The sequence below is a fragment of the Amphiura filiformis genome, chromosome 10 (genome assembly GCF_039555335.1).
Source record: "Amphiura filiformis chromosome 10, Afil_fr2py, whole genome shotgun sequence".
Lineage (NCBI taxonomy): Eukaryota > Metazoa > Echinodermata > Ophiuroidea > Amphilepidida > Amphiuridae > Amphiura > Amphiura filiformis.
In genome coordinates, this window is record NC_092637.1 from 22,630,204 (window position 1) to 22,658,044 (window position 27,841).

General features: G+C 39.3%; 1 protein-coding gene across 1 annotated transcript; it reads right to left on the bottom strand.

The window, feature by feature from the left end:
* Positions 1 to 4,682: 4,682 nt before the first annotated feature.
* On the bottom strand, positions 4,683 to 12,963 carry LOC140161747 (uncharacterized). Its single transcript, XM_072185045.1, has 3 exons — positions 11,957 to 12,963; positions 10,605 to 11,484; positions 4,683 to 4,730 (listed from the first exon to the last, which is right to left on the bottom strand). The coding sequence occupies exons 1-3, from the start codon at positions 12,961 to 12,963 to the stop codon at positions 4,683 to 4,685; spliced, it is 1,935 nt and encodes a 644-aa protein (XP_072041146.1).
* Between the last annotated feature and the right edge of the window lie 14,878 nt (positions 12,964 to 27,841).

Consider the following 27,841-nt stretch of genomic DNA (forward strand, 5'->3'; position numbering starts at 1 on the left):
TATTCGAACCGACGCACGGTTTCAGTCTCGTGAATCAAGAAATTCAAGTCAGCAAAAAAGGAACATTTTACGTAAGATTTCCCAGTTTGTGGCAAAAGTACAAACTTCCGAGAGTCGCGGAAAAAGAGGTGTACGATGACTGGCTCTCCAACCAGATGCAATTTTGGCAAAACCAGCTGAACTTCGCGGTTTGGTGCGCCACGTCAGGATGCGGGGTGTCCAAAGAACTTCTCAGTCACAAAGATCCGATGATTCGATCCGTGTTCAGATTTCACGCATATTATCAGATCAGAAGAATTCTGTCGGAAATGTCCTGTCCACTACCCTCGGAGGAATCCTTCAATCCTCTGAACAACGGGATCGACACCCACGCTTACGAAAGAATTTGCAACGAATTTGGAGTGTCCGCGAGAGCTAACTGGAGACAAAAGTTCGATCTTTCCAACGGAATGGGTAGTTACTTCTTCAACAAACAATTTTACGACTGGAAATTCGTGACCACCAAAAAATGGTCGAAGCTTACCAACGGAGGAAACTACAGTCAGTCGATGGACTGGAAAGTTCACTTTGACGCGGACAGCTTTGGAGGTGTGGACAATCAGACTGACAAGATTCTATACATTGAACAGCTGTTCAATCACGATCCGGATATAACCGACAGATCCATTCGGAAAGGAGATGCCATGGCTGCTATCGGCAGTTTCGTGGCGAGACACTTGGAACGAGGGTTTCACACGTGCGGGAGTTTCGAGAATCAACGACTCCGTCAGGACTTACACGTGGGCAATTCTCGGATCCCAAGCTCAAGCCAGATCCGACATCTTGGGCTCCGGCAAGGCGTTCGACGCTCAGAAACAATTTCTAGCAAACGTCGAGGATGCGATCAACTCGGTCGTGGATCTTCCGGACTCGATCGACAGATACCAGAGAACTCTTCAGTACGCTCAAAGCAAACTGGATTTTGTCGTTGGTCACGGACTTTACTTGCTCCCGAGCAACATGGAAATCCTCGTGGGATCCGTAAACGGATACAACAATTTTATCCAAATCGCCACGGATGACATGCAGATAGGGCTAAACTCAGACGTAAACACCGACTCTCGACCGAATGTTGAAGACAGTGCTCCTGAGGAAAGTCCGTTGTTTTTAGAGGAGGTTGAAAGTCCACCCTTGACTGAAAGTCCACCCTTGACTGAAGAGCCTCTAATGCATGATGAGAAAAAGCTTTCTCTATTTTGGCAGCCGCTGCAATTTTCTTATTTTTTGGGTTTAAAAAAAATAAGTTGGATACATTAAAAAAAGTCTTCTCACTAAATTCTAGTGAGAAGATTTTTTACTTTTTTGACAAATTCCATAACTGTAGTGTACAACAAAATTCCAACACCCAAAGCTAATGTCCATATGTGATCAGCTAGAAATCCAGCAACAGACCCCGCAGCTTTGAGACAGAAATTCACAACAGCCCCGATAATCCCTGGAAGTGCGATCAAAGCTTTGTCTCCGAGTTTCAAAAGGAAATTGGCTATTTTCTTGAGCTGATCCTTAATCCAATCGGTCCAAGTTTTAGGCTTTGGTGGGGGTCCTGGTGATGGTCCAGGTTCAGGACCTGGGTCTGGTTTAGGAGGACCTGGTTCTGGTTCTGGAGGCTTCGGCGTGATCGCTGAGACTGCGGATTTGGTGGCTAACAGAATACCCTCGACGACGGTTGCTATCGTCATTCCGATGGCTGTGAGCAGCGAAACTATGGTAACACCCTCTCGTCTAAAGAGTTCTCGAATCCGACTTCCCGTGGTAGCATCGCTGTCTATGAAACTTTCGATCGATCTTCGCAGACGCTGAAGCGAATTTCTGACCTTGGCATCTTGATCCGCGATGGCGTTGTCAAACTCTTTGATATCGCTTTCAAGCTCCCTAGCTCTTTCAGCATCTTCTTCGCTGACAGGTAGCAGAGGCTCTCCTTCATCACCTTCGTAAGTTGGGTTAGTAAAACTGACCGAACCGCGTCCTTTAGACTTTAATTCTTTCAGTTCAGTTTCCTTTTCATTCCTTCTTCGGACAAGGTGCTCATAGACATCAGCCAGCTTCTTGAGTTGTCCTCGTTCGGTTAAAAAATTTCGGATTTCTTCGTGAGGATCATTTGGCAATTCATTGGCTAAACCTTCCATGTCTTGGTTTGTTTTTTGAAGACCCTCCAAAACTCTTTTAGTGTTGTTTGGTCTACCAGCGGGTGTAGTGGTTAGGGGTGATACATCTCTCGCGCTAGTTGACGCTTTTCGGCACTTTCCTGCACTTGCGGCGTTAATCCTCGTTTGAAATCCTTGATTCCGAGACCTACTTTGACAAAATTGGTACCTCCTGGATCTTTGCCTTTGACTTGTTTAGCTATCGATTCTAGGGGTAAAATTCGCTCGAATTTTGTTTGGTTAACCAAACTTGTCTTTTTCTGTAACTAACTTTGATTCTTCCGGTTTCATCTACCGCAAAAACCGCTTCAGTAGCAAAGATCGTTCCTTGTTGCGTGTATCCTAAGCGTTTCACGTAATCCCGAAACTCATCCCTAGCCAGTTCCGCTTTTTTTTTTTTTTTTGTTTTGATGGTTCTCCTCAGGGAAGGACTGCTGTCGCGCATTTTTAATAGATCGAGTCGTTCGTTGACATCTTCGATGGAATTTCGACTCTTATCGGAAACGAAACTCACATCAGGATTTTCCCAACCGACGCTTCCTCGTCGTCTCTGACCCTCCGTTTGTATTTGCTCATCACCAAAATCAGTCTCAGCCGGTGTACCACCAACTGCTCCCGTGGTATCTCCGATCGTATCTTCGAATTCATCGAAGTCATCCATCTGAATGTCTTCTCGAGGATTAAAATCTGCCATCTTTTGGTTTTATTTTACGTATAAATAAAAGATGGCGACTGAATACTGGATACAAATTGGACCCATACCGACAACTTCGTAATGCACGAGGAATCAATGGTATTCGACGCAGCATTCGAAACACACACGTTCCAAGTACTATCAATCAGGGTGAAATCCTCACAGTGAGGTTCCCAGACCTTGGAAAAATGATGTCATAGTCCCTGGAACTAGCAGACTTTCATTCAATGTTGATTTGAATTCTGCGGCTGGTGGAAACCAAGATGTTAATCGAACGATCGTAAATAATCTTGGAAGAGCGATAGTGTCAAAAATTGAGGTCAAATTGGAAGGACAGAGCATATACACCCTGAACGATGCTGACATTTTCCTGTGCTATCAAGATCTTTGGAAAACAACCAAGGAGCGATCAAATGCCGTCTATCAGGGTATTCAATCTGGAGCAGGGCGTAAGCACAGAATAGATGCCGGTGACAAAGGTGCCGACGCCAAGGATATTGCCGTGGACAAGAATTATGGCAACATGTTCTGCATCCCGTTGGACTTTGAAATGCTGAGTTCCCACAACCCATTTTTCCAGTTCGAGTTAAAAGACAGACTCTCTTACGAACTAACTTTTAACAACTATGGGAAAGTGATAGTTTCCACAGACACAGCTGCCAGTTACTCCATTTCTAACATTCACCTGGAGTTTGATGTGGTAAGCTCACAAGAGACGGCGATGATGATCAAAAACATGTACGATGGAAAAAGCGTGGTTATGTACGATAGAGTTATGAGACACAGCAAGGAGTCGCTGGACAAATCAAACACCGTCTGGAATATTGTCCTGGCACCACGAGCAAAGTCCATGAAAGGCATTTTGATTCTTTTCGTAGATCCCGCGGATGGAGGAGCCGATTACGCTCGAGATTCCGAGAAATTATACAACCCAAAAATCAAAAAGTCTCAGCCACTCTAGACGGGAACCCAAACCAGCTGTATGCAAGCGGAATGTTACCTCACAACCATTTTGAAGAAATTCAAAAGCACTTTGCGGATGGAAAATTCAGAACCGTCCCACATAATCAAAGAAGCGGAATTGGCCGATGTGATTTTACCAGATTATCTCACGACCAAGTATGGACTCTGGTTGGACATGAGAACCACGGATGATGGCACGTTGCATGGATCTGGTAGGAAAATTGAAGGAGCTAGTCAGAGTATTCAAATCGAAATCGAAAAAGAAGCCGAGGCTGCAGGAGCGTTGAACGCTTACGTGTACTACATACAGGATGCAAAGGTGAATATCGAAGCCGGAAAATTGCAGAGCGTGAAATACTAGAATAAAAGATGTTTCCAAAACACGCGCACTCGGCTATAATCTGCGGAGCCACCGGCTGTGGCAAGACTGAATTTGTTTTGGATTTACTCGAGAGGGAATACAAGAATTTCTTTGAATACATCATAATCGTTTGCCCTACCTGGACGCGCAACAAAGCGTACTTAAACAGATCCTGGTTTTTTAAGGACGTTGATGTCATTCCAATGGATCCTAACTGGTGTCCAAAGTCCGACGATTGGCTGAACGATTGTTTGAAATTTGGTTACAAAACTTATGGAATACAAGACGGACACACACTTTTCATTATCGACGACTGCAGCTCTGACAGATCATTAACCAAAAAGAAACAGATGCTTTCTCAGCTAGCATTCTCAGGAAGACACGATAATTGCTCCGTTTGGGTGCTTACACAAAAATATAACTCCATCGTTACCGATCTCAGAGAGCAGACAAAATGGACAGCCCTGTTTTACACAAAAGATCAAGATAGTTTCGGCGAGACTCTAAGGAGAACGATATAATCCCAACTCTAGAAAAGAAGAAAGAGATAAAAAAAAAGCTAGCTAAACAAAAACATTCCAAACTAATTCTAATTACCGAGCAACCGACTGAGTACTGGTGGCAAAAATAATCTTAAGATAAAAAAGCAAGATGACTGAAATTGAAGATATAGTTAACGAGGCGATGACCGTGGACGTTTTGCCCACCATAGGCGGAATGTCTACCTTAGACGGTACGGCTACACGGGAGGAACCTGTGAGGGAGTCTGGCGAAACGGAACAGCTGCGGGAACGGTTGATCGGCGTAGCAGAGGCAGGAAAAAGCAAAGAGTATTTGGGAAAGACCATAACCTCCGCTGAGATCGATAGGCTTGATCAAAAGAGCCTGATGAGACTCTACGCCAGATACGAGGCTCACATGGGTGGGATAGTGACCAGGTCAATGAAAAAGCACTTCGTTACCGCTTACGTAAATTTGGTCGGACTCTTCCTTCCAAAAAATTTGGCGATTACCGATCGCGATGCTCTGGAAGAGTCTCTGAACGAAGGGCCCTTTATTGATTTAGCTTTAAACAAATGGACCTGTGGGCTGTATCATAGTTTTGGACGTATGCTAGCTCCGTTGGAGGCTATTCTGTTAACTAGCAACGGTGTTAAAAAAGTTGACTTTCCACCAGAAGCGAAGTGCACAGTAGACGACTCCCCAAGTATTGATGTGATTGATTAACCCTTTGAAGTTTGCAAAACAGTTTTAAGATATAACTTTTCTATATGCTAAAAATGCCATTTATTTCTTCGGTTAGCGATTTGATCGATTTTTCTCCAGAAGAAAACCCTAGTTGGAGAAAGGGCGAATTTCCAAGCATCAAAGATGCCATTCGAGAGATTCTGAAGTGCAAAAAGATGAATAATTGCGAGGTTCGAAAGACTTTCTCTTGACGGAATTTGTTTATCATTGTCTAGACGAAGAATATCACGGATTTCAAAACCTATCGCAAACGCGAGAGTTTCTATCGAACCCTGACTCCGGTGACACCTCCTTACAAGCAAAAGAAACGCTCAACCTACACGAAGCCTGCCAAAATTTAATGAATGATAGCAATTTTGGGTTTCTAGAAGAAAACTTGATTAGACAGACCAACAAAATTGTGAGGAAAAATCTTCCGTTAGAATTTGGCGAAACAAAGCCCGGAGAGTATAGTAGGGCTCGGAGGTTTACAACGTTTATGGGTCAGATACACGAGTATCGCATGCCTGAAGATATGGAAATGGCGGCAATCAACATTGTCGATAGATTCAATAGTTTGTTTATTCAAAGCAGGGAAGATCCTGACGAGGAAAAAAGATTGTTGAATACCTTCAAAGCTTGCGCATATTTCGTAGCCGAAATGCTCGAACTGCATCCTTTTTCGGACGGAAACGGAAGAACCGTAAGGCTGATGGCAAGCTACATACTTTCTTCATTTTCACCATTTCCGACTCCGCTTTACAACATTTTTAGCGAATCCAGCAAGGATGATTTTACAAGGGCCGTGATTTTAGGAAGAAGCGAATCGCCAGCTCTGTTGACTACCATGATGATCGAATGCAATCTTTTCTTCTGGAGACAACTCGTAAAGTATGGAAAGGGTTAATATCCTGGAAACTAAAAAATTCAAGAGGAAGTATTTATTCCTCTTGAATTTTTTTTTGGTTTGACTAAACTTTAAAAAAAAAAAATATTACAAAAGTTTCAAAACTAAAAAAAAATGTTCGAGAAAAATATCCCTCGAACATTTTTTAGTTTCCCAGGTTATCTCTTTTCGTAGACCGAGTTCTTGCACCCGAACGAGAGGAAGTGAACGAGCGTCACCGGGGGTTCGTTCTCTTTGTAGGGCATTTTTTTCCTGGGAAATTTGCTCTGCGCGATCTCTTCCACCAGGAGTCGTGTCTTTAGGAGCTCGACTTCTCTTTTCTCGGCGATTCTCTCTCTGCTTCTTTTTACCCTCTGCGATAAGGTGAGATGCTCCCCTTTTGAATCGCAGTACAGCGGATTGAACGCGTCGCATTCGTCGCTGAAATCTGATTCTTCGGAGAACGAATCCGTCATCTTACTGAGTTTTTGTGTCCGCTATTAAAACACCAATCTCGGTTCCGATGATCAATGCCTGATTTTTGTTTATAATTATTTATCAAAACTTTAAAATGAAGTTTTAAAGAAAATTTCAGCTTTCGTAAGAGTCTACAGGTATCTATAGATGATTTCTACAGGTATCTATAGATGATTCTACAGGTATCTATAGATGATTCTACAGGTATCTATAGATGATTCTACAGGTATCTATAGATAATTCTACAGGTATCTATAGATTTTTTCTAATAATAAAAGATGAGTGATCTAGAAACCAAATCAGTAGACGTTCCAGCAGCGGACACGACGCCTCCGACAAAAGTGACGGCAGGAGTGAATCAAGCAAAAGTCAAAAAACCCGAACCGGGTTGCCGCTGGAAAAGCATTAGCCGCAAGAAACAAAGAAAGGGCAGCAAAATGAAAGCCTTTGAAGCAGAGGAAACGACACGGGAGAACCCGTCCACCATAGACAAAACGTCACGTACACCTTCAGACGTGTCAAACTGGTTGTCAGGTCCAGTTCTTGTTGGAGGAGCGGTCGTCGTCGTTGGAGGGATAGTGGCATATGGGTATTCTACCTTAAACGGTACGACTGAAAGCCCACCCACCGTGACCACAGCGGTCGATCATCAACCAAAAGTCGATCCTTTCGATGATTTTTAGTTACAATAAAGAAGATGGCAGAAACCAATCCAAACGTAAAAATGATCGTAAACGGCGCGTATCACGCAACAACGATAAGCCTCGGTATATGGGCTAACTCGTTCGTTATGAAAAAGTTCCTAAAAATGAAGCCGGCTAATCTCTCGCAGCTTGATGTGGAGGATATTGTAAAGTTGACTTTGAGCGTCTATTCGGCTACGATGCTCAGAGATTGGCTCGTGAATCAAGGAATTCTTCCGGATGAAATTATGGTTTAGTCCAAGGAAACATTCTGTCAAGGTAGGTATATTAAAACCCTCTTAGCACTATCTGTGCTAAGAGGGTTTTTTTTTTGTGAAAATAAAGAGAAAAATGGCGTCGATCGCATTCATGGTTGGTGGAGCCATGGTTAACGCTTTGGCATTTTCAGGAGCAATTATCTGTTCAACTCTCTCAGTAGTTCGGAAGAACGCAAAAGACACGATCTCGCTCTCGAAAAACTTCAGCACGACCGAGATTCTTGGAATTTAGCGTCTTTCAAGAATAGATTACATCAACGATCAATTAAAAAACAGGGTCACGCGGAGAGAACCTTTTCGGACGTCGATGACGCGATGAGACAGTATTATAATTTAACGGGAATTTTGATGGATTCTTTTCCACCCGAACCACAACTTTATGATGGAGAGTATCTCGACGAAGATCAAACAAAATCGATCCAAAATGGGGAGTTAGCTTTGCTCGGACTGGGATTGCTCGGAACCGGTGTGGTCGCTATCAAATACTTTGGATAAAAGTATTTGGGTGGGAGCTGAGCCTCTAATCTCTGGAAAATCGTCGAGAGTTACGGGATAATTTCTTCGTTTGAGTAGGTAGAAGAGAACGTAGTGAATATTGAAATTATTTCTTTCGGGTTTATTTTGTAGATAAATTTTCAGTATATTATCAAGATCGCATAACAAATTAGCTTGATCATACAAAAAATCGACGGGAGAATTGCCCGTAATTTCGTAGTAAATCTTGTGAACGGCTTTTGGGTCTGATCTCAAGACTTTTAACAAGTCTTTTTTACTCGGAGAGGACTCGAACAATAATTTTTTTTCGTTCAAATTCGTAACATTTCCTCGATAGATTTCGATGTATTCTTCAAACTGGTAGGTCTTGGTTTCGCAGTACTTTATCGATTGTCGAATTTGGTCGATGTTAACTCGGGGTGAGTTCTCGTTAAGAGACGCGTCATTTTCCAAACCACAATCATAACACACATCGTCTACTATGTATTCTGAGTTGCAATTTTTACATTTTGGCGGAACTCTTTGCTCCACTCGTGCGGGTTCTTTAAACAACCGAGTGAATTCGGTACCGTATAGGTTGCAAATCGGTTTTTTGTTCCGGAGGCGAGTTTTCTTTTTACACAATTTGCAAAAACAACGCTTATATTTACTCGTACACTTCATTTTTGTAACAATAAAAAAATCTCCTTTAGACTGAATGTCTAAAGGAGATTTTTTTTGTTGGTTATGGTAGACTGTACGTCTAGTCTGAGTCTTCATCATATTACAACTCTTTCACTACAAGGTCAAAACTGTGGTACATGTTCCCGGTTGTTTTGCTTTCTTTTTTGCCCGTGGGTTTAACAAGAGCTATTGATTCACCAAAGTCCAAGTCCAAGTTCTCTAGCCTTTTTGTTAGGGTAGAACAACTCCAAACTCGAGTGTTATCACTGAGAGTGATAACTCCGGATTTTCCAACCCTGGTTTCCATGATCTCAAAATTGGTAATTTCGTAAATTCCACCTTCTTCTAGTTCAACCCATTTCAAAATTGAGGATCCTTTTTGCTCTTCTAACAAGTGCTCAAATTCCACCTTCAGTATGCTTGATTGTTTTGCCATTTTGTTCGCTTTTTTTATTAATTAGGATTTTCTTAAACTGTTTTTTTTATTAGCCGGGATTTTTTTTAACTTTTTTTATTTTTAAATCGGGCTAAAAATAAAAGATGGCTGAAACTAAAATGTCTAAGGTTTACTACAGTCCGAGAGGGTATTGGAAGGGTGTTTCTGCGATAGACAAGCTGGCGAAAGAGGCTGGAGTGACAAAAAGAAAAAGCTAGAAATTTTTTGAAAAAGCAGACTCAGTTGCAAATTTACCTACCACCTCCGAAGTACATTCCCAGAGCAAAATTTAACGTAAGTGTACCTAATGAAGTTCATCAAGCCGATTTGTTGTTTCTCCTCACGACAGACCGAGTAAAGGAAAAAAGCTTTACAAGTACGCGTTGACTGTGGTGGATGTCGCGAGCAGATACAAGGAAGCTGAGCCTCTGAGCTCGAAGGAATCTGGGGAGGTGGCTAAAGCATATAAAAAAATTTACTCTCGAGTTTTAAAGTGGCCGAAGCTTCTGCAGGTCGATCCTGGAAGAGAATTCATGGGCAAAGTGAACGAAGTGATGAAAAAGCACAAGGTCGATATCAGAAGAGGGTTGCCTGGTCAACATAGAGCTCAGGCAATTGTTGAAAGATTCAACAGAACTTTGGCTGAAAGACTGTTTGGCCATCAGTACTCGCAGGAAATACTGATGGAAGCTCGTGGTCAGAAAAATGTGAGGTCTACCGAGTGGGTGGGTAGGCTTCCGGATGTGATCAGAGCTTTGAACAGCGAAGAGACTCGGCTGATAGGAATGAAACCGGTTGATGCTATCAAGAAGAAAAAGATTGAAACGATGCCTTCAGCTCCACAGAAGTTAAAAAATGAGATTAAAATTCCAGGTAACGTGAGATTGAGGTATTTGTACGCTCCCGGAGAGTTGGAGGAGGTGAGAGAAGACGCGCAACCGATCCCATTTGGTCTCTGGAAACTTACACGGTTGATAGTATCGTGAGGACTCCGGGTGATCCAATTTTGTACTATTTGAGTGAAGGTGCACCAAAGAGAGCGTTTGTTAGACAGGAGCTTATGATAGTACCCGAGGGTACACAGTTGCCACCCAACAAAGTTTTAAAGTAAAATTTCTTATTCAAGTTTTTCAACACAGTAACCGTGTGCATGTGTGTGAATTTTGTCCTCAAGTATGCTTCTCTTATCATCTTTGGAATCGAGCGCGACTTTGTTAACGGTTTCAGTGTACACCTCGTGCTTGTAACTCCTAATCACATTCATCGTTCTCGTCAGAGGTTTCTCATCGAAGAGACAGCGTTTGTAGTCGTCGAAGGTAATTTTTCTTTCGACGACCGCTTTCTTGATGCCTTTGCACCTCTTTTCCTCGTTTCCCTCGTGCATTCTGAAGGAGTACAACTTTGCTCTCAGTCCAACAAATTCCACTATCTGCTTTCCTCCGGCTTCGTCCTTGAACATGCCGGGAACTTTTTTGTTCTTTCCAGTCGGAATTCCCGATGGATGATCAGCTGGGTAGTTGGAAGTGTCAAAGTAGCGATTCACGTCTAGTGCGATGTCCTCGTAAAAATCTTCGGTCTCGATTTCATAAAGTAGCGAGTCTGTATCTGTCATACAGAGCTTCGCTTTGTTTCCGTACTTTTTCTTGATGTAATTGTAGTGAAAGTCGTACATCTTCGTCTTTGCAATATCCAGGATGCTCGCTCCGAGATATATCGGCTTGTTGAAGTACAGCGAGGTTTTCTTCATGTGAACAGCCACAAGATTTTCATCAAAGATTGTGCATCGCTGGTAGTTGGGTTTTGCGGCTAATTTGATGGCTTTGTGTTCCGAATTCACGAGATGGACATTGACGCGATTTCTGATGTTTTCCATCGTTTTTCCAAAGACGCTGTTGTTCATCAGTTTGAAGAAATCCTTCTCAAACTCCGATTCAGCTTTTGTTCGAAGACTGGTATTCTTGTCGATGTATGATTTCATGAAGGCTTCCTCTCGGTATTTTATCCCTCTGTGAACCTTGGTCAGTTTGAGTCCAAGCTCCAAGCACTGCTTCAGAGCCACGTGGTGGATAACGTACTTTTCCTTGTCGTTCAGATTCGAAATTAGTTTTTCCACTTTGTTCACGATCAGTCTTCTGGAGCTAGGGGAAAGTCGTTGTGAAGGTCGTGCAGCTCTTTGGGATATTCCAAATCCACTTCAAGAGTGCACGGGATTTCGCGCCAATTGTCTAGCTCTTTTGACGACATCCACTCGAAGTTACCGACCGGAAGCGGTTGACTCATGGCCCATCCGTATAGGTTGTTCGCGTCGATGTATACGATGTGCTTGGTGGGCTCGCTCGGATCGTAATCGGCACCCATGTACTTGTTGTTGGCTTTGGCATATCTGGTAGATATCGTGGAAACCCCACCTCTATTTTCGTTTTCAAAAAACAAAGTCTTATCGTATTCCGTGAGGAGTTCGAGACGTTTGGACGTCGTTTTAGCATGCCATCGTAGGTTAATCCGGGAGCCGTGTAAAACCAGCAAGGATCCAGTTCGTAATTTTTCAGACAGACTTTTCTGAAATTTTCGAACACGTCGGCTAAAAGGAGAACGTCCGACTTGAGATACAGATCGTGATACTCCCTCATGGTTTTCATCTCGAAGGCATTCCAAACATTCTGTGCGTGTTCATAATCCTCATCGGAAATGTGTTCTTCGTTGAGTTTGGAGTAGAAGGTGTCTTTGGGTGGAAGACTAGTCTCCTGGAGTTTTTCCAAAGAGTTGACGTGATCGTACGGATACACCCCTTTTCTGAAGAGCAGCTGAAGTTGTTCATCCTGATAAAATTTCGGTAATTCAGAAAACTCATCCAAATTTTCGACGAGTTTGCCAAGTCCAGCAGCCATGAATTTAAAGCTGTCGATAAATCTGAGATCACGCTTGACATCGACTTCTTTTCCTTCCTTATTGGTAAAGGTGTCAACCAATATCTTCTTGGTGAATGAGATGTACTTCTCTTCGTTGGAAGGAATACAGTCGATCTCTCCCTCGGTCTTGCCAAGATTCTTGATGAACAGATGAGCGTCATATCCGGCTAGATTATGAAAAATCACGGGAAAGAACTTTGGTTTCCTATATTTCATATTGCAGATATTGTGGGCAGCTCCTCTAAAGGTTCCCTTATAGTGACAGTGGTCTCTGACGTTGTAATTATCTTTATCATCGGGGGTCAGTGGATCCTTACAGATGTGGCAGTGGGTGGATTTTTTGAAGATCTCTCGCTCTTGCTCCCCGAAGATCATTTCCTTTTGGAACTTGAATTCTTGATAGATCTCTTTGATGTTTTGCTCTAGAGTTTCCACAAAAATCTGAGCAACATCTTGGTCCTCGGATTCCTTGGTGAAGATCACTGGTTCTTGAGTGTACACCGAGTCATCGAAACACTTGATATAATAGCAAAAGCCCGATGGTTCGTGCTTCTGATACTTTTTGGTGTAGGAGTCTTTGAGGTTTGGTTGACAAGTTTGAATCGGTTTTGTAAAAGATTCAAAATCGGCGTACACGACAAAGGGAACGTTCTGAGACTTGAAATGATGTTTAAAATACTGAGATGAATCCTTCTCTGGATCCGGCATTTCAATTTTCACGGTTTCATTATTTTGACATAGCTCTTTATGTTTCACCAATTTTTGTTTGGAGATGTAGGACGTGAGACATCGCATACAATAATATCTAGCATGACCATTTTACTCTCTCGTGACGACATTAGTCTGCTCATACTCTTGATGACGCAGTAATGTTGGGTGTCATGGCCATCCTTATTTTTGCCCGAAATTAAAAGAAGAATAACTTCGTGTTTTCGATTGCTAGCACCTACTCTCAGCGGGTAGACTTCATTTTTGTACAACCTCTTGGATGAATTTTTTCGGCGTATCCCAAGACATTAACGGAAAGTGTAGGATTGTTCCTTTCAAACTTGGCAATATCTTTAAGGGAGGTTGGAAAGGGGATACCATCCCAGTTGAGCTCTTTGGCTTGTTCTATAAGCTTGTTGTCTACCCGATTTGGATTTTTGTCAACTGGATTGAGGGCTCGAGTGATAGACCACTTGGAGCATTGGTTGTCATCATTTATGAGATTGATGATCGCTTTCTTTTTGGCTAGATCTTTTTGAGTCGGAATGTATGACGAACCACTCATCGGTTTGTATTTAACTGTGTGAATGCTCAAGTCTACGATCGATTTGAATACCCATCCGCTTCCGCTGTTTTGAAATGTCGCAATGTTTTCCAAAATTCTTTCAGACCACCTTTTGTATAATTCATCAAGATCAGTTGCCTCCAGATTAACATCCGTAGTGGAGGTAAATGAGGCTTCTTTGGTGATAAGTTCTCCCGTTTGGAGATTCGTCTTTTCCATCATGCAGCGAAGAACTAGCACAACCTTTGTTTGACGATTGTTGGTTAAAAGGTTCACAACAGGTTGTTTAGTTGCTGCTAAAAAGGTTCTTGGTTCATAACGTGATCTTCCATCAATTTTGTATTGAGTAGTAAATCGATTGAGAGCAGATTCAGTTTCTTGAATTTCAAAAGGTTTTTTTTTTTGCTTGTACAGTTGTTTAATTTTTCGTTGAAATTTAGTCCGTCTCAAAGGTGGTTGAGGTGTGTCCAAAAAGGACCAGTCTTGCGGTTGTGGTCTTTGTTGCGCTTGTGGTTGTGTTGATGGCATGTACGGCGTTGGTTGAAGGATAGGCGTATCGATATTTTGTATCGGAGCATCCAGCGGATCTAAGACATAGTTTTCTTGAAGAAATTTTATCAGATCGGTTTTGCGGGTGTGTCTCCAATCTCCTTGCAGGCCAGCATTTTTTGCAATGGCTCGTAGATCCTTTACCGTATATTCACTCTTGATTTTTTTTAAACGCTCCCATTCAGCGTTCGATGAAAATTTTAGTATTCTTCTCATCTGCTTTTATTATATACAATGTTTTTATTTTCTTAAACCCTTTTTTATTTTCAAAAAAAATCAATATCAAATTATTATGAGGATTTCATTTTTTCGTAATATTTTTTTGAAGCCATACAATACTTCTCTCTATTTTTTTGGTAATAAGCCGAACTATATTTTTTACCCTTATTTGTCGGAATTCCCAACTCTTTACATAGACCGACATTGTAACGATTCTGCAATGTTACGGGTTTGTAAAATTTGTTTGGATTTTTTGACTGAGTTGAACCCACTGGTTGTTGTAAAATACGAACAGACGGTTATTTTCTACTTTCGATTCGAGAGTTATTTCTTTTTTAACGTTGTAATGATTTTTGAATGATTCCATTTTTTTATTATATTTATTTTTTTAAATATGTTTTTCTTAAATGAATAAAATGAAGAGGTTAAAAAATGTAGGGGGAATTTTTTCCCTTGTATTTTTTTTTGTGGATAAGTTGAAATGCAGGGGAATTTTTTCCCCTGCATTTTTTTTTTTGGATAAGTTGAAATGCAGGGAATTTTTCGTGTAATTTGGATTGGGGTGAATTAAAAATGCAAGGATGATTTTCTGTGTAATCCTGTGTACACGGCAGTTACACAGGTTTTGTGATTTTACTGTGTATTTGGTGGTTGAGTCGATTTACACGGAAAATGACTGGTTTATGTGATTTTACTGTGTATTTGATGGTTGGGGCGATTTACACGGCAGTTACACAGGTTTTTGTGATTTTACTGTGTATTTGATGGTTGGGGACGATTTACACAGAAATAGACAGGTTTCTGTGATTTTATGTGTATTTGATGGTTGGGGCGATTTACACAGAAATAGACAGGTTTCTGTGATTTTATGTGTATTTGATGGTTGGGGGCGATTTACACGGGAAAATACAGAAATGTGCTAGAATCGGCAAAAACCTACTACTAAAGATAAGGGTGGCATCCAAATTATATGATAATCCGCCAACACATACTACACACACCCTACACAACTACACATTATATAAAAGCAATTATTAACATTGAAAAGATATACTTTACTAATATTGCTCCAGATCTTTTAAAAATTTCATTTTGAGAGGAAGCCCCACCAGAGCAGTTCTTCTGGGGTGAACCAAACCTGCCTGGTTATTAAATTAATCAGGATGTGACAAGGTTATCTCTGATTTGACAGGTGCTAAATGATGTTTAAATGTAATTGCATCAATTAGCACCTGTCAAATTCAGAGATAACCTTGTCACTGATTAACCGAGGGGGGGGGGGGGCTTCCTCTTTAATAGATCCCGACATGCCCTTAACCCACATGTATACCCATGCACCCTCACACTCCCCATGAAGAAAAAACAATATATATTTTGCACAATTATGATTTGTATGTTTTGTGTGATAAGCTGGAATTATAATAATTGCAAATCATAGCAAATGTTGGCGTATAGTAGAACTGTTAATAACATTATTTAATAACAGTACCTAGCCCCTATGTTCAACCATTTGATTCACCATTCCACTGCTTTCATATGCAGCATTTTCAATATTAGTGCAGTTACGTTAGCCCTATAATTATTGGTGCTGGTGGTGTTATTAGTGCTAGTGGTGTTAGTGGTCATACTGGATTCTAGTTCTCTAATAGGAGTTAAGCAGGTAAGATCTCTAAATCAAATTTGCTTAAACATTTCTGTTTTTTCCTTTGCTTCCATCCTTCTTTTGTTCTGGGTTTTTTTTTTTTTTCAATTTTCTTTGCATCTCTTTTTGCTTTCATTCTTATTTCTCTTTTAATCTTTCTTTCTCACTCTGTATTCCACTTTTCTTTCTTTCTTTTTGTATTTTCATATTTCTGTCATTCTTCCCGTTTTATTATTTTTTCTTTCCTTCATTCCTTCCAGCATCTTTCTCACTGTGTTGCCCTCTTTTTTTTTTCTTTCTTTCTTTCTTTGCTTTTTGTTGTTTCTTTCATTCTTCCCTTTTTATTCTGTTTTCTTTCATAACTTTATTTCATTCCTTCCAGCATCTTTATCGCTCTGTTTCCCTTTTTTCTTTTTTCTGTCTTTTTCTGTTCTTTTCTTTTTACTTTCTTCATTCTTCCCTTTTCATTGTTTTCTTTCTTTCCACTCTTTTTTCGTTCTTTATTTCCTTCATTCCTTTAATTGTTTATGCTTATTAACATAACTTACATTTATCTTTTTTTCACTCTGCTGAACAAATGGACGTCAGTGAAGGAGACATACCGCCCTGGATATATATTTGAAACCCAGGATATTTCTATCATAGAATTCACAAGAGATCACAATAGAAACTCCTAATAATGAAAGGTGTGTATGTAGTTCTTCTCTCCTTGGCCTTGTTGGTCTGCCTTAGTGGTGCGGCGTGGCCATATGAGAAACGTGAACGGCAGTATATGGGTAAGTTGCTTTCTGATATGTTGCTATCTTCAGTAGATAGCTTGGGCCTATGTATGATATAATGTTATGTTGTATAGCTATGTATTAAATAGTGCAATTTTGCAATCATCAGTAGATAGCTATGTTTTCAATGCGGCTATGTTGCTATCTTCAGTAGATAGCTATGAATTAAATTGTGCAATAAATAGCTGTTTTCAATGTGGCTACGTTGCTATCTTCAGTAGATAGTTATGTATTAAATAGTGCAATTTTGCTATCATTGGTAGACAGCTGTTTTCAATGTGACTATGTTGCTGTATTCAGTAGATAGCTTTGTATTAAATAGTGTAATTTTGCCATCTTCAGTAGATAGCTATGAATTAAATTGAGAAATAGGTTGCTGTTTTCAATGTGGCTATGTTGCTATCTTCAGTAGTTAGCTATGTTTTCAATATTGCTATCTTCAGTAGATAGCTATGAATTAAATAGTGCTATTTTCGGTAGATAGCTGTTTTTGATGTGGCTATGTTGCTGTCTTCAGTAGATAGCTTTGTATTAAATAGTGCAATTTTGCTATCTTCTGTAGATAGCTATGTTTTCAATGTGACTATGTTGCTATCTTCAGTAGATAGCTATGAATTAAATAGTGCGATTTTGCTATCTTCAGTAGTTAGCTATGTTTTCAATGTTGTTATTTTCAGTAGATAACTATGAATTAAATAGTGCTATTTTCGGTAGATAGCTGTTTTCAACATGGTTATGTTGCTATCTACAGTAGATAGCTATGTATTAAATAGTGTTATTTTGCTATCATATTAAAATAATGATGCTACCCTCTTCTGAAGGTAGGCCTAAGTATTAAATTGAATGTTACAATTTTTTTGAGGGAGCAACTGTACGTTACATACGAAACATAACAATACCACTATCTCCAAAATCAGTCATCCTCGAAAATAAATCAGCCCAAAAAATCTTGTTTTTGAATTTGTGTCCCTTTCAGTGGCAACAGAGCCCAGACAGAAGAGTCGTCATCGAGCAGGCCCAGGCCCAATACGCAAACCCATATTTCCATTCATATTAAGTAAGTATAGTAGAGATTTAGTGAGTCAATCAGTCACTAATCAGGTGAATTAGTCCTGGCCCCCCAACTCAGCCCAAAATTGGCAACCATGAGAGTTACCAAATAGTGCGGAAAAGGGGTAATGTTTTCACCAGTAGCAAGGACCGTGAAATTGGCTAAATAGGGGATATTTAAGTTGGACTGTCCGCGAGATTTGACCATGAAATCAGCAAAATAGGGGGTATTTAATTTGCACTGTCCGCAAAATTTGGATAAAAGGGGTACTTGAGAAAATCCGGTAATTTTGTGCCAATATTTAGTGTCATTGAAAAGGGTTTTTTTGAATTTCTAGTCATTGAAAAGGGGTGTTTGATGCTCTATAGTCATTGAAAACCACAAAAAAGGTGTTGTTTTGGGCCAAATTTTGTCCTCGATTTTGCATGAAAAAGGGGGGGGGGGGTACATTTGTGAAAAATCATTACAAAGGGGGTCTTTGAAAAATGTGGACTCTCATGGTTACCAACTTTTGTGTTGAGTTGGGGGGGTGGAGAATTAGTGAGCAAGTGAGCTGCAGGCTATTAAATGATATGACTGAGTGAATACTTGAAAAGTGAAAGTGTGATCGAGTGACCAAATGAGCAATTGAGTCAATGAGTGACTGGGTGTAAGTCGACTGCTCAGTGCCAGAAGTGGGTAAGTGCAATAGCTACCATGTACTATATACATGTGTAGATGAGTAGAACATACTTTGTGTAAATTGCCAAGTGTTCACAGGGCAGCTATTGCACTTACCCACTTCTGGCACTGAGCAGTCGAAGTGTGTTATTCTTTGAGCACCTCAAGTTTGGTAGTGACGTACCAGTACATGCATATTTCGCTGATCGAATTATCAAATTACTCATGTAATGTTGATCATGCAGAGCGTATACACACGCATACAAGGGCGGTTTATCAGCATGTTTGTGGCGCAACCGTGAAAAGGACAGGAACCAACACATAGTGTGTGGGTGAATGAAGACGGAACATTCCATTAGTCCCAAGGGTCATTAGTCAAAAACGGAATTTAAAAAAATTATTTTAGAAATAGGTCCATGTTTCGAAAAAAGCGTTTCGTAAAATTTAGCTGTGTTTTTCTTGTGTGTGTAAAAATTGCAACTAGAAATGGGGTAGGGTTTTGAATTTCGAGTGACATACCACATAAAAAATAATTCAAGTAACCCACTCCCTCCCCAAGGTAACAGTACTACCAAAATAATATTCTTGATATTTCCGCTGATTTCAGATAAAAGAACACACAAAGAAGATGACTACTTAGCAGATTTGTTTAACTGGTAAGCGAGAAGTCAACAGGTTTGTAAACAAGATTTGTTTGTGGACTATTTGTTTTTCAAGAAGTGATCTTTTTACCAAAAATGAAGAAATTGCCCTATAATAAGATGCAAAAACAAACAACAAAAAACAAATTTCAATTTTAGGTAAACACATTTGCCAATCTCTTTTATATAACAAACGATCAAAATCAACCTAAAATATTAAACTAATGCGCAAACTCTTAGCATGCTTAAGATTTTTAATGCTTAAGCAATAGAAACAAATTAGTTTGGTCTTTTGATCGACCATCGATGCTTGATCGATTCTTATTATTTATGAAATCAGGTAATTGACTTTTGATTGTGATAACATATGAATATTTGCCAGTATTGAAATTGACCAATATAAATTAAGCATTATTTCTGATTAATTAGTTGTTAGTTCATTAATAACAATCATCAAAGCAGCATCGACGATTGATCCAAAGATCAAACAAATTTAGTTCTGGTGCCTTAGTACCAATATGTTTTAACTTTTTGACTCCAAATGTAAGAAAACATTGAAAATTGTATGTTTCTGGTCCATGTTACCTCAAGCTGCCAAAAAATATAATTTGACTTTTATTGCCAGTTAAATAAAAGATAAGGATTTCTTTCATTTGGAAAAACTGGATATTTTTTTTAATCTAACAAAAAAAAACAGCTTTGCTTTTTCTGGAATTGGGAATAATGTCCTACCAATTTTTCTGTTTCAGATCTGGCGTATGTGTATAACAAGAGCTCAACCAATAATGTCACTTCAAACTTCATCATGATCATCTATAAGTACTCATTGGAGGGAGAGAGAGACTGTCATGATATAGACAGTGGCTACACCAGGAATTTTTTTCGGGGGGGGCAAAGTGAATTTCAAGGGGGGATCAAATTTTGGGTTTTTAAAGGGGAGGGGTGGGGTAAAAGTCCTGACTTGGGTCAGCCACTGTATATAGATGCAACATATTTTGATAATCAGGGCATATGTAATATAATAGTTATATAAGGCAAAAAACAGGTTTGTCTCTGGTCACCAATGTAATGCACATTCATAAAATCATGCAAAAAAATTGTCTTTGTTTTTAAATGCAGCAGAATCATTAGAGTAAAAAAATAATTGAAAAATCATTTGGGGCGCTTGTTTTTATTTACCTCATAATTTTGGCTTAAAATATTGTACATTTTTTTGACAAAGAATATAGCAAAATTTAAATTCGACCAAAATTGTACATGTTTTATGGCTTTAAAGAAACACAGGCATTACTTCTATCATGTTGATTTGTTTTAATTATAAATTAAGTTGCTGTCCATATTTCAGAAAACTTAGGCTCAATTAGAAAACATAGGCCTATCATTTACACTGTCATATAAACCACCATGACCAAACATTGGGCTATTCCATTTCAAATCCACACCCCCAGTGAAGATTTCACTACCACCTTATTTCCAATAGCACCTTATGGTCAATCCAGCTGGAAATTTTTGCTAGGTCAATGTGAAATTCCAGCTGAAAATGCATGATTGCAATTTATCAAATCCAGTTGAATTTTGACCAATTTGGTCAAAAATTAGAACATTTTGTTTCGAGTTCCAAATTACACCTTTCACACTTTTTATGGATGAAAATGGTTGGGTCTAAAATAATTTAAGCCGTTGAATTTGATTGGTTGGAATTCCAAAATCTTCCACAGTGGGAGTGTGGTTTTCAAATGGACCAGCCATTTTGTGTTTTCCCCAACTTAAACAGGTTGGTCGAAGTCTGATAATACAGCATTTTCTTACATATATTATTATGAGTCTATTATGCACATGTATAGCTTGTATCATGTTTAATCATGTTGGTAAATAATTAAAGGCCCATTCAGTGATTTGCTCATCTGGACGAGCATAAAAATCATCAAAATTCAGATTTTGGTACCTTTGTTATTGTCATAGATGTGCTATCATAGCCTGCTAGTGGTTTAGTCGAAAGCTAGGACAAAATAAGGCAATTTACACGAAATCTGTAATTTATATACGGTACTGACAGTATATAAATTAATAGCTGAATGTATTTGAATGGGACTTCAACTTAATCAATACTGCTGTTTTCTTCACTTTTTGCCAAATTTTTCATTTCAAAAATACCAAATGACAACTTGAACGACTTAATGTCCTCACCTTTAAGCAATTTATAAATAAGTTTATTTTTTTCACACTTGCGCTGGGATCACTGCATGGGCCTTTAAGATAATCAAATTTGAAAGTATACCTATAAAACCAAATGTTTCCACATTTGATTTTAACATTATTGCTAGATTATGTTTCACGCACTATTTCGTTAACATTTAAATGTCAACAAAATATTTAAAAACACATTTAAAGGCTTATTCAGTGATCCCAGCAAAAGTGTAAGCAATTTTTTGTGTGTAAATTTCCTAAAAGTGAAGGATATGTCATTAAAACTGTCATTAGGTATGTTTGAAATGAAAAATTTGGCAAAAAACTAGGAAACCGGCAGTATTGTCAAATTAAGTTGTAGCCCCATTCAAATACATGTAGCTAATTTCTCCACGTAAGTCAAGAAATTACAGATTCATGTAATATGTCCTCGATTGTCTTAATACACAGCTTTCAGCTAAAGCCACTAGCTATATTGGTACATCTATGACACTAACAAAGGTGCCAAAATCTGAATTTTGATGATTTTTACGATCCTCCGGATGATCAAAATACTGAATTGGCCTTTAAACACTAGCGTAAGTGTAGCACAAACCCGGGGGGATCACTCGCATATCAAAGTGGTATGCATGCTCGTCCCAGCACCTCAAAAATGGACCCTAAATGGCGTAATCAGTGTGGAAAAATTTCACCCCTTATCGGCGTAAGGCTCTGTAAATCTTACCCCTAAAATATGGCGTAATTCGGCTTAAGAAACTAAACTGGACCCCTAAATGGCGTAAATTCTAAAACAAACCCACTGAAGTTGAAAAATATACCCTAAATGTCGAAAATTTACCTAAAAAGCACCCTTTTTTTCTAAAAACGTCGACGCCGCCACAAGGCCAAAAATCAACCCTTTTTCGACGTTTTTGGGGACGAGCATGCGTACCACTTTGGCACAAACAAGTGCAGGAAATTTAAGTTAATTGCAAAGCTGTGAAATCAATTACCATCTTGAATTTAATTTAGATTTGGTGGAGATTATTATTACTCAAGTAAGTTGTCACTTGTGTCCAGTCAGGCATATTTTAATAAAACTCAACCTGTAACATAATATTGATAATAACCTTCCACTGTCGTTCATGAAAGTTCATCTGTGTTGGTATAAATCATGATTTTGATTTAAACTTTTGATCCAAACACAAGGAATTAATTCCTACCTCGGAATTTTCAGATGGTACTCCATCTTTCATCAGTGAGTGAGTGACTGTATCAGGTCGTGATCTTTTTGACCTTTGACCTGATAACAGACTCGTAGACTCCTGAGAGTTTGAACCGGCCCCCGTCTTTGTTGAATCGGTTCCTAAGCTTGACGGTTCCTAAACTTTCCTCCAAATTATTACATAGGAGGCCCAGCAGTACAGCATCAGAGGTCTCAAACCACATCCACATCGAGTCTCCTGGACATTTTGTGGACTTGGATCAAGTTCACATACTCGATAGGGACAGCAGGTGGTTCCAACGTGGAGTCAAGGAAGCAGTTCACATCAAAGCCAACCATGCAACCATCTCTCAACAAAGACGGGGGCCGGTTCAAACTCTCAGGAGTCTACGAGTCTGTTATCAGGTCAAAGGTCAAAAAGATCACGACCTGATACAGTCACTCACTCGCTGATGAAAGATGGAGTACCATCTGAAAATTCCGAGGTAGGAATTAATTCCTTGTGTTTGGATCAAAAGTTTAAATCAAAATCAACCTTCCACTGTGTCTTATATTTCTGTGGTCTTTATTATTATTATTATTATTTCAGTCACAAGCCAAGTCACTGCCCTTTTCCCAGTGGAGTCGCATCATGTGCAAAAATGTCATGCCTCCAATGAAAGGGAAGTTTGAAAAATCCCATTGAAAATAGCTGATAAACAGTCAGCGCCCCCCTCAATCAGGATCGAGGTTCCCCCGATCCCGGGGGGGCACTCACATTTCCCAGCTATACGGGTATGTGCCGCGGCGACGACCCCCTTTTTCAGAGCCGCTAGCCGTTCCTTAGACCCTCTGAATTCATTGATTGCCCGCTCTGAAGCCCCGAAAATTTTCTAGCCGTTCCATAGACCCTCAGATCATCGATTTCCGCTCTCATTGGCATCTTGACAGGCGTGTTTTTTGTCCTACTATTTCAAGCCCAAAAGCTACTTTTACGAGCCCAAAAACGTCAAAGGGAATTTTCCATAAATTTCTTCCCCATTGAAACACATTGTATTAAGGTGAACTTTGGGCGGGATTTTGGGCTCCTTTAGTAGTGGCAACACTGGTTTGTTGTTATAAACAGCACTGCACTGCTGCGATGCCGATGCCTTCAGCTGATGAACATTTTGCTAGAAATAAATGATTTTGAGATCTCTTTTGGGAATAAAATTGCCAAATATGAGGAAAAGTACCTCAAATAATTGTGTGCACATCCTTGCAGCTGGCCATAACAGTGAATTAAAAGGTAATTTACGATCTACTGGTCTAGTGGAATGGTGTCAAATTCTGCACACTTCACTCAATCATCTCATGCAGTTCAATGTAGTCAAAATGTTTTTCTTTTCGGCACTGAAAAAAAAATTCTTGTGGGTTTGTTTTATGGGGGGCTTTTATGTAATGCTGCTAGCTGCTGCTATAATTATCAGTAGGCTAATAACATAGATTGTAGGTCTGCAGGGTCTAGTAATTTTGATTCGAATGCTGTTTTGTTTTGCTGAGATTTTCATCGTAATAGGCCAAACCAGACCTATTTTGCATTAAATTTAATGGTTTTCCTGATTTAATAATTTAATGCACAATTCAAAGTGAAATCGATTCCTTCAAAAATCTGTGGCAAAAACGCAACAAAATTGAACCCTGGTTTGGCCTGCATGGTTTAGTTGCCGAGATTTTTCAGATTTTGGCGGCTGATCAGTTCCCAAGACCCCCCTTTTGGCCGGTCAAACAGTTCTCAAGACCCCCCTTTTTGACCGGCCGATCAGTTCCCTAGACCCCCCTTTTTGACCTGCCGATCAGTTCCTTAGACCTCAAGTTCGAAACTGGCGGTGGCACACCCCTACCAAAAAAAAGTTGAGTGCCCCCCCCCGGGCCCCCGATCAAATGACTCATTATGCCCCCCTACACACACTGCTCTCCCCATCCATTTTATTTTTGAAAGTCATAGTTTTGACTTGGGGCTATAATTTGGGTTGGGCAGGGGATACCACTGAGAATTTGAAAGTGGACCCATACCAATTTTTCAAGTAATACCATAATACCAGAAGTCAAATTTTCAGCCAAATTTAACACAGATTTTCTAAGTTTTACAACTTTCCCCCAAATTTTTTAATTTGGGGGCTCTAGTACAGTGAGGCAAAATTGGGCTATTTTCTGAATAAAATTGTGAAAAAAGGACCCACCCATATACCAAAATTGGCCTAGAAAAGGAGTCATTGATATACCAAAAAACAGAAAATGCTACCCACGTTGATGGCACGTCTCCATATATTCATTGTACCGAGTACAGGGGCGGATTTAAGGGGGGGGGCACACCTGTCGTGCCCCACTAATTTTTACAAAGCGGCGTCTGACTGTGTATTTAACCCTAATACCCCAGGCCTATAATTTTGGCTAGGGGGGAGGAAAGAAGGAAAGAAGAAACAACAAAGAACAAGAGAACTTTTTTTCTTGGGTGCAGGTTTTAACCAGGGACCCCTCGGGTGCCAGATATGTGCACACCCACACCTTGCCACAGGCAGCCTTGTCCGGCCAAGCTTTCTGTGACCATATGACTGTTTGCATGATGATGCAATCATGTTACGTGGGATACCTGCGCTTGCAGATGCTTTGTGAATTGAAGTTTTTTGATATTTGGTTCGGTTAGGGTTAAAAAAATATAATTTGCATCTGATCTCTTCATACTTATACAAAACTACACCCTTAAGGGGGTACTACACCCCTGGCAAATTTTCTGCCTATTTTTGCATTTTTCTCACAAATTATAGCGTATTTGCGACAAGTATATATGATATGTATATTATAGGGGTAAGGACTACAACTACTGCACTGGAAATTTTATTTCTGCACAGACAACAGTTGTGGAGTTACAGTCAAAAATGAGGGAAAACCAATATTTGATCAACAAATCAATAACTACTTGCCTTGAGTTGCTGAATTTCCAGTACAGCAGTTGTAGTCCTTGCATATCTTACTTCTCACCAACGAGCTATAAATATAATTTTTGAGAAAAATGCAAAAATAGGCACAAAATTGGCCATGGGTGTAGTACCCCCTTAATACATAAAAATCTTAAAAAGTCAAGAAATTTGTAGCACACTCAATTCTGGTTTAAAAATGTAACATATTTAATCAAATATTAACAACCATTAATTATATTCATCAATGTCATGTAATTCAATTGCACATCAACTGAAATAAACTTTCATTTTTTTTTTCATTTTGCCAAGTTTGAACTTTTTTGCTTGTTTTTAATTTTGTAATTATAATTTTGTGATATGATCAAGAAAAATCAGTCTGAAGAACTGCCATTTCCAATTTTTCCTGATTTTGCTTCACATATTTTGTGCATACATTGAAATATACACAAAAGGAGTAGATATGTGTGTTGTTATTTTCACGATACCTGTTGGTAACATCAAAAGTGTGAAAATTACTACATTTACTGTATGTGATGGCATTTTAATAAATAAACAATTCAACATCTTTTAAAGGTGTTGCAAACATAACGGAACAATATATTTTCACCTTATAAACACTTAAGAACTGCCATTTCCAATTTTTTGACATAGTTTTTTTTTTACTTGAACTGGGTCATGTGACCATCCACCACAAATGTGACCATCCAGTGTGAAGTCACCAGTGCTTAGTCAGAGATATGGACCAATAGAGGTTATGCATATGACGTATCATACCGTAAATATGGCGGACTACTCAAATGCATTCAACAAAAGCATGATTGCAATCTACCGTGACAGTTCGTCTCACACACATAACAAATGCACTACGATCAAATAGGTTGATGACAACATTTGATTGAATGGACTGCAATGTGCACTGCCATGATATGATTACGGCCGGTAAAGAACACCGGTTCAAATCCTTTGTTTGGAGCCAATCAATAAAAGCATGCAGGGCCTCTATAAGCATTACAGAAGTCAATAGAAAACAAAGGAAGTTCGAGAGCATTGATTTATCATTTTAAAGCTTGTTTAATGAAAGGTTCAATGGACCATATCTCTAAACTATTCTGCCAACATTACGCCATGGCATGGATGGTCATCTTTTAATGCAATAACTGAAAAACTACATTTCTAAGTTTGTATTTTGCGCAGCACCAAAGAGAAAACTATATCTCAATTATAAAACTGACCACCAAGCACCAACTGACTCATAAATACCATCCTTTATTGCACACACATTCATTGAATTAAATATATTTAAAATTGCAACTTTATACCTTGTTTGCTGTGGACGGGCTCATACTTCTTTGCAACTCTGACATTAATTCATAACCTCAAATGATTATATGTGATGCATGTGACCTAATCATATTATATTATTTGTAAACATGCCGACGCAAATGTAGGGCATTAATATCTCACCATTGACCACATAAATAACCCCATGCATAATTACCCCAATTGCGCATAATCACCCAAAGCCTGCGTACTTGTGCATCGCGTATCAAATGCGCAAAAAAAAACAATGAAAGGAAAATACAGTTTCAAAAGTCTTTTAAACAAAAAAATTACGTCAATTCATTTTCATAAAACAAATTTTGTAAAATGGCGGTAAATTACCAATGAACGACAATCACTTTGCACCACCTGTTTTATGGTCATTGTGCGAAATCGTTGGGGTTTGTGCAGGCATGAAAATACATTTCAATGAACAAAACCAGTAAAATTAAAAATTCTGAACAAAAAACAGGAATAAGAGCATAACATATGAGAAAAATATTCAAAAACTGGCATCAAGAAATACGAGGAACCAAAACAAGAATTCCTGTTTAAACAGGAAAATTCTCATGTCTGATTGTGTTGGGCCTCAGTAAATTTTCTCAGGAGCTCCTCGCAATGACTTGAAAACAGATAGCGTGTCGTTATTATTTTCCCATTTGCAACACAATACAAAAGCCATTACTGTAATATATGCATAATATGCATAAGAGCGAATAATTATAGTGCATAGTACGTACATGTATTATATACCTCATGTAGGCCTATATATTCCTGTCATCTAATTGGTTAAAAGTGCAGTCATTGAATTAGAAATGCCCTCAAAATGAACTATGCCAAGTCACATGGTTTAAAAGAATGTTCTCTGTATTCCTAAACCATGTGACTTGGGGATGATTTGAAGTGACCTCCACTTGAGATGAGTTTATTATTCCTATAGAAAAATTATTTAATTCGTGTACATCGTGGAACATTGAACTATGCTTGTTACCCGTCCGCGACTAATCAGGCTAATACACGAGCGTACAACGCTACTCTACGTGTCCATATATGCGAGGTTATCTGCGTACAACAGCTTACTACGCACAGCCACGCAAAGAGTATGTTCCACGGTGTACACAA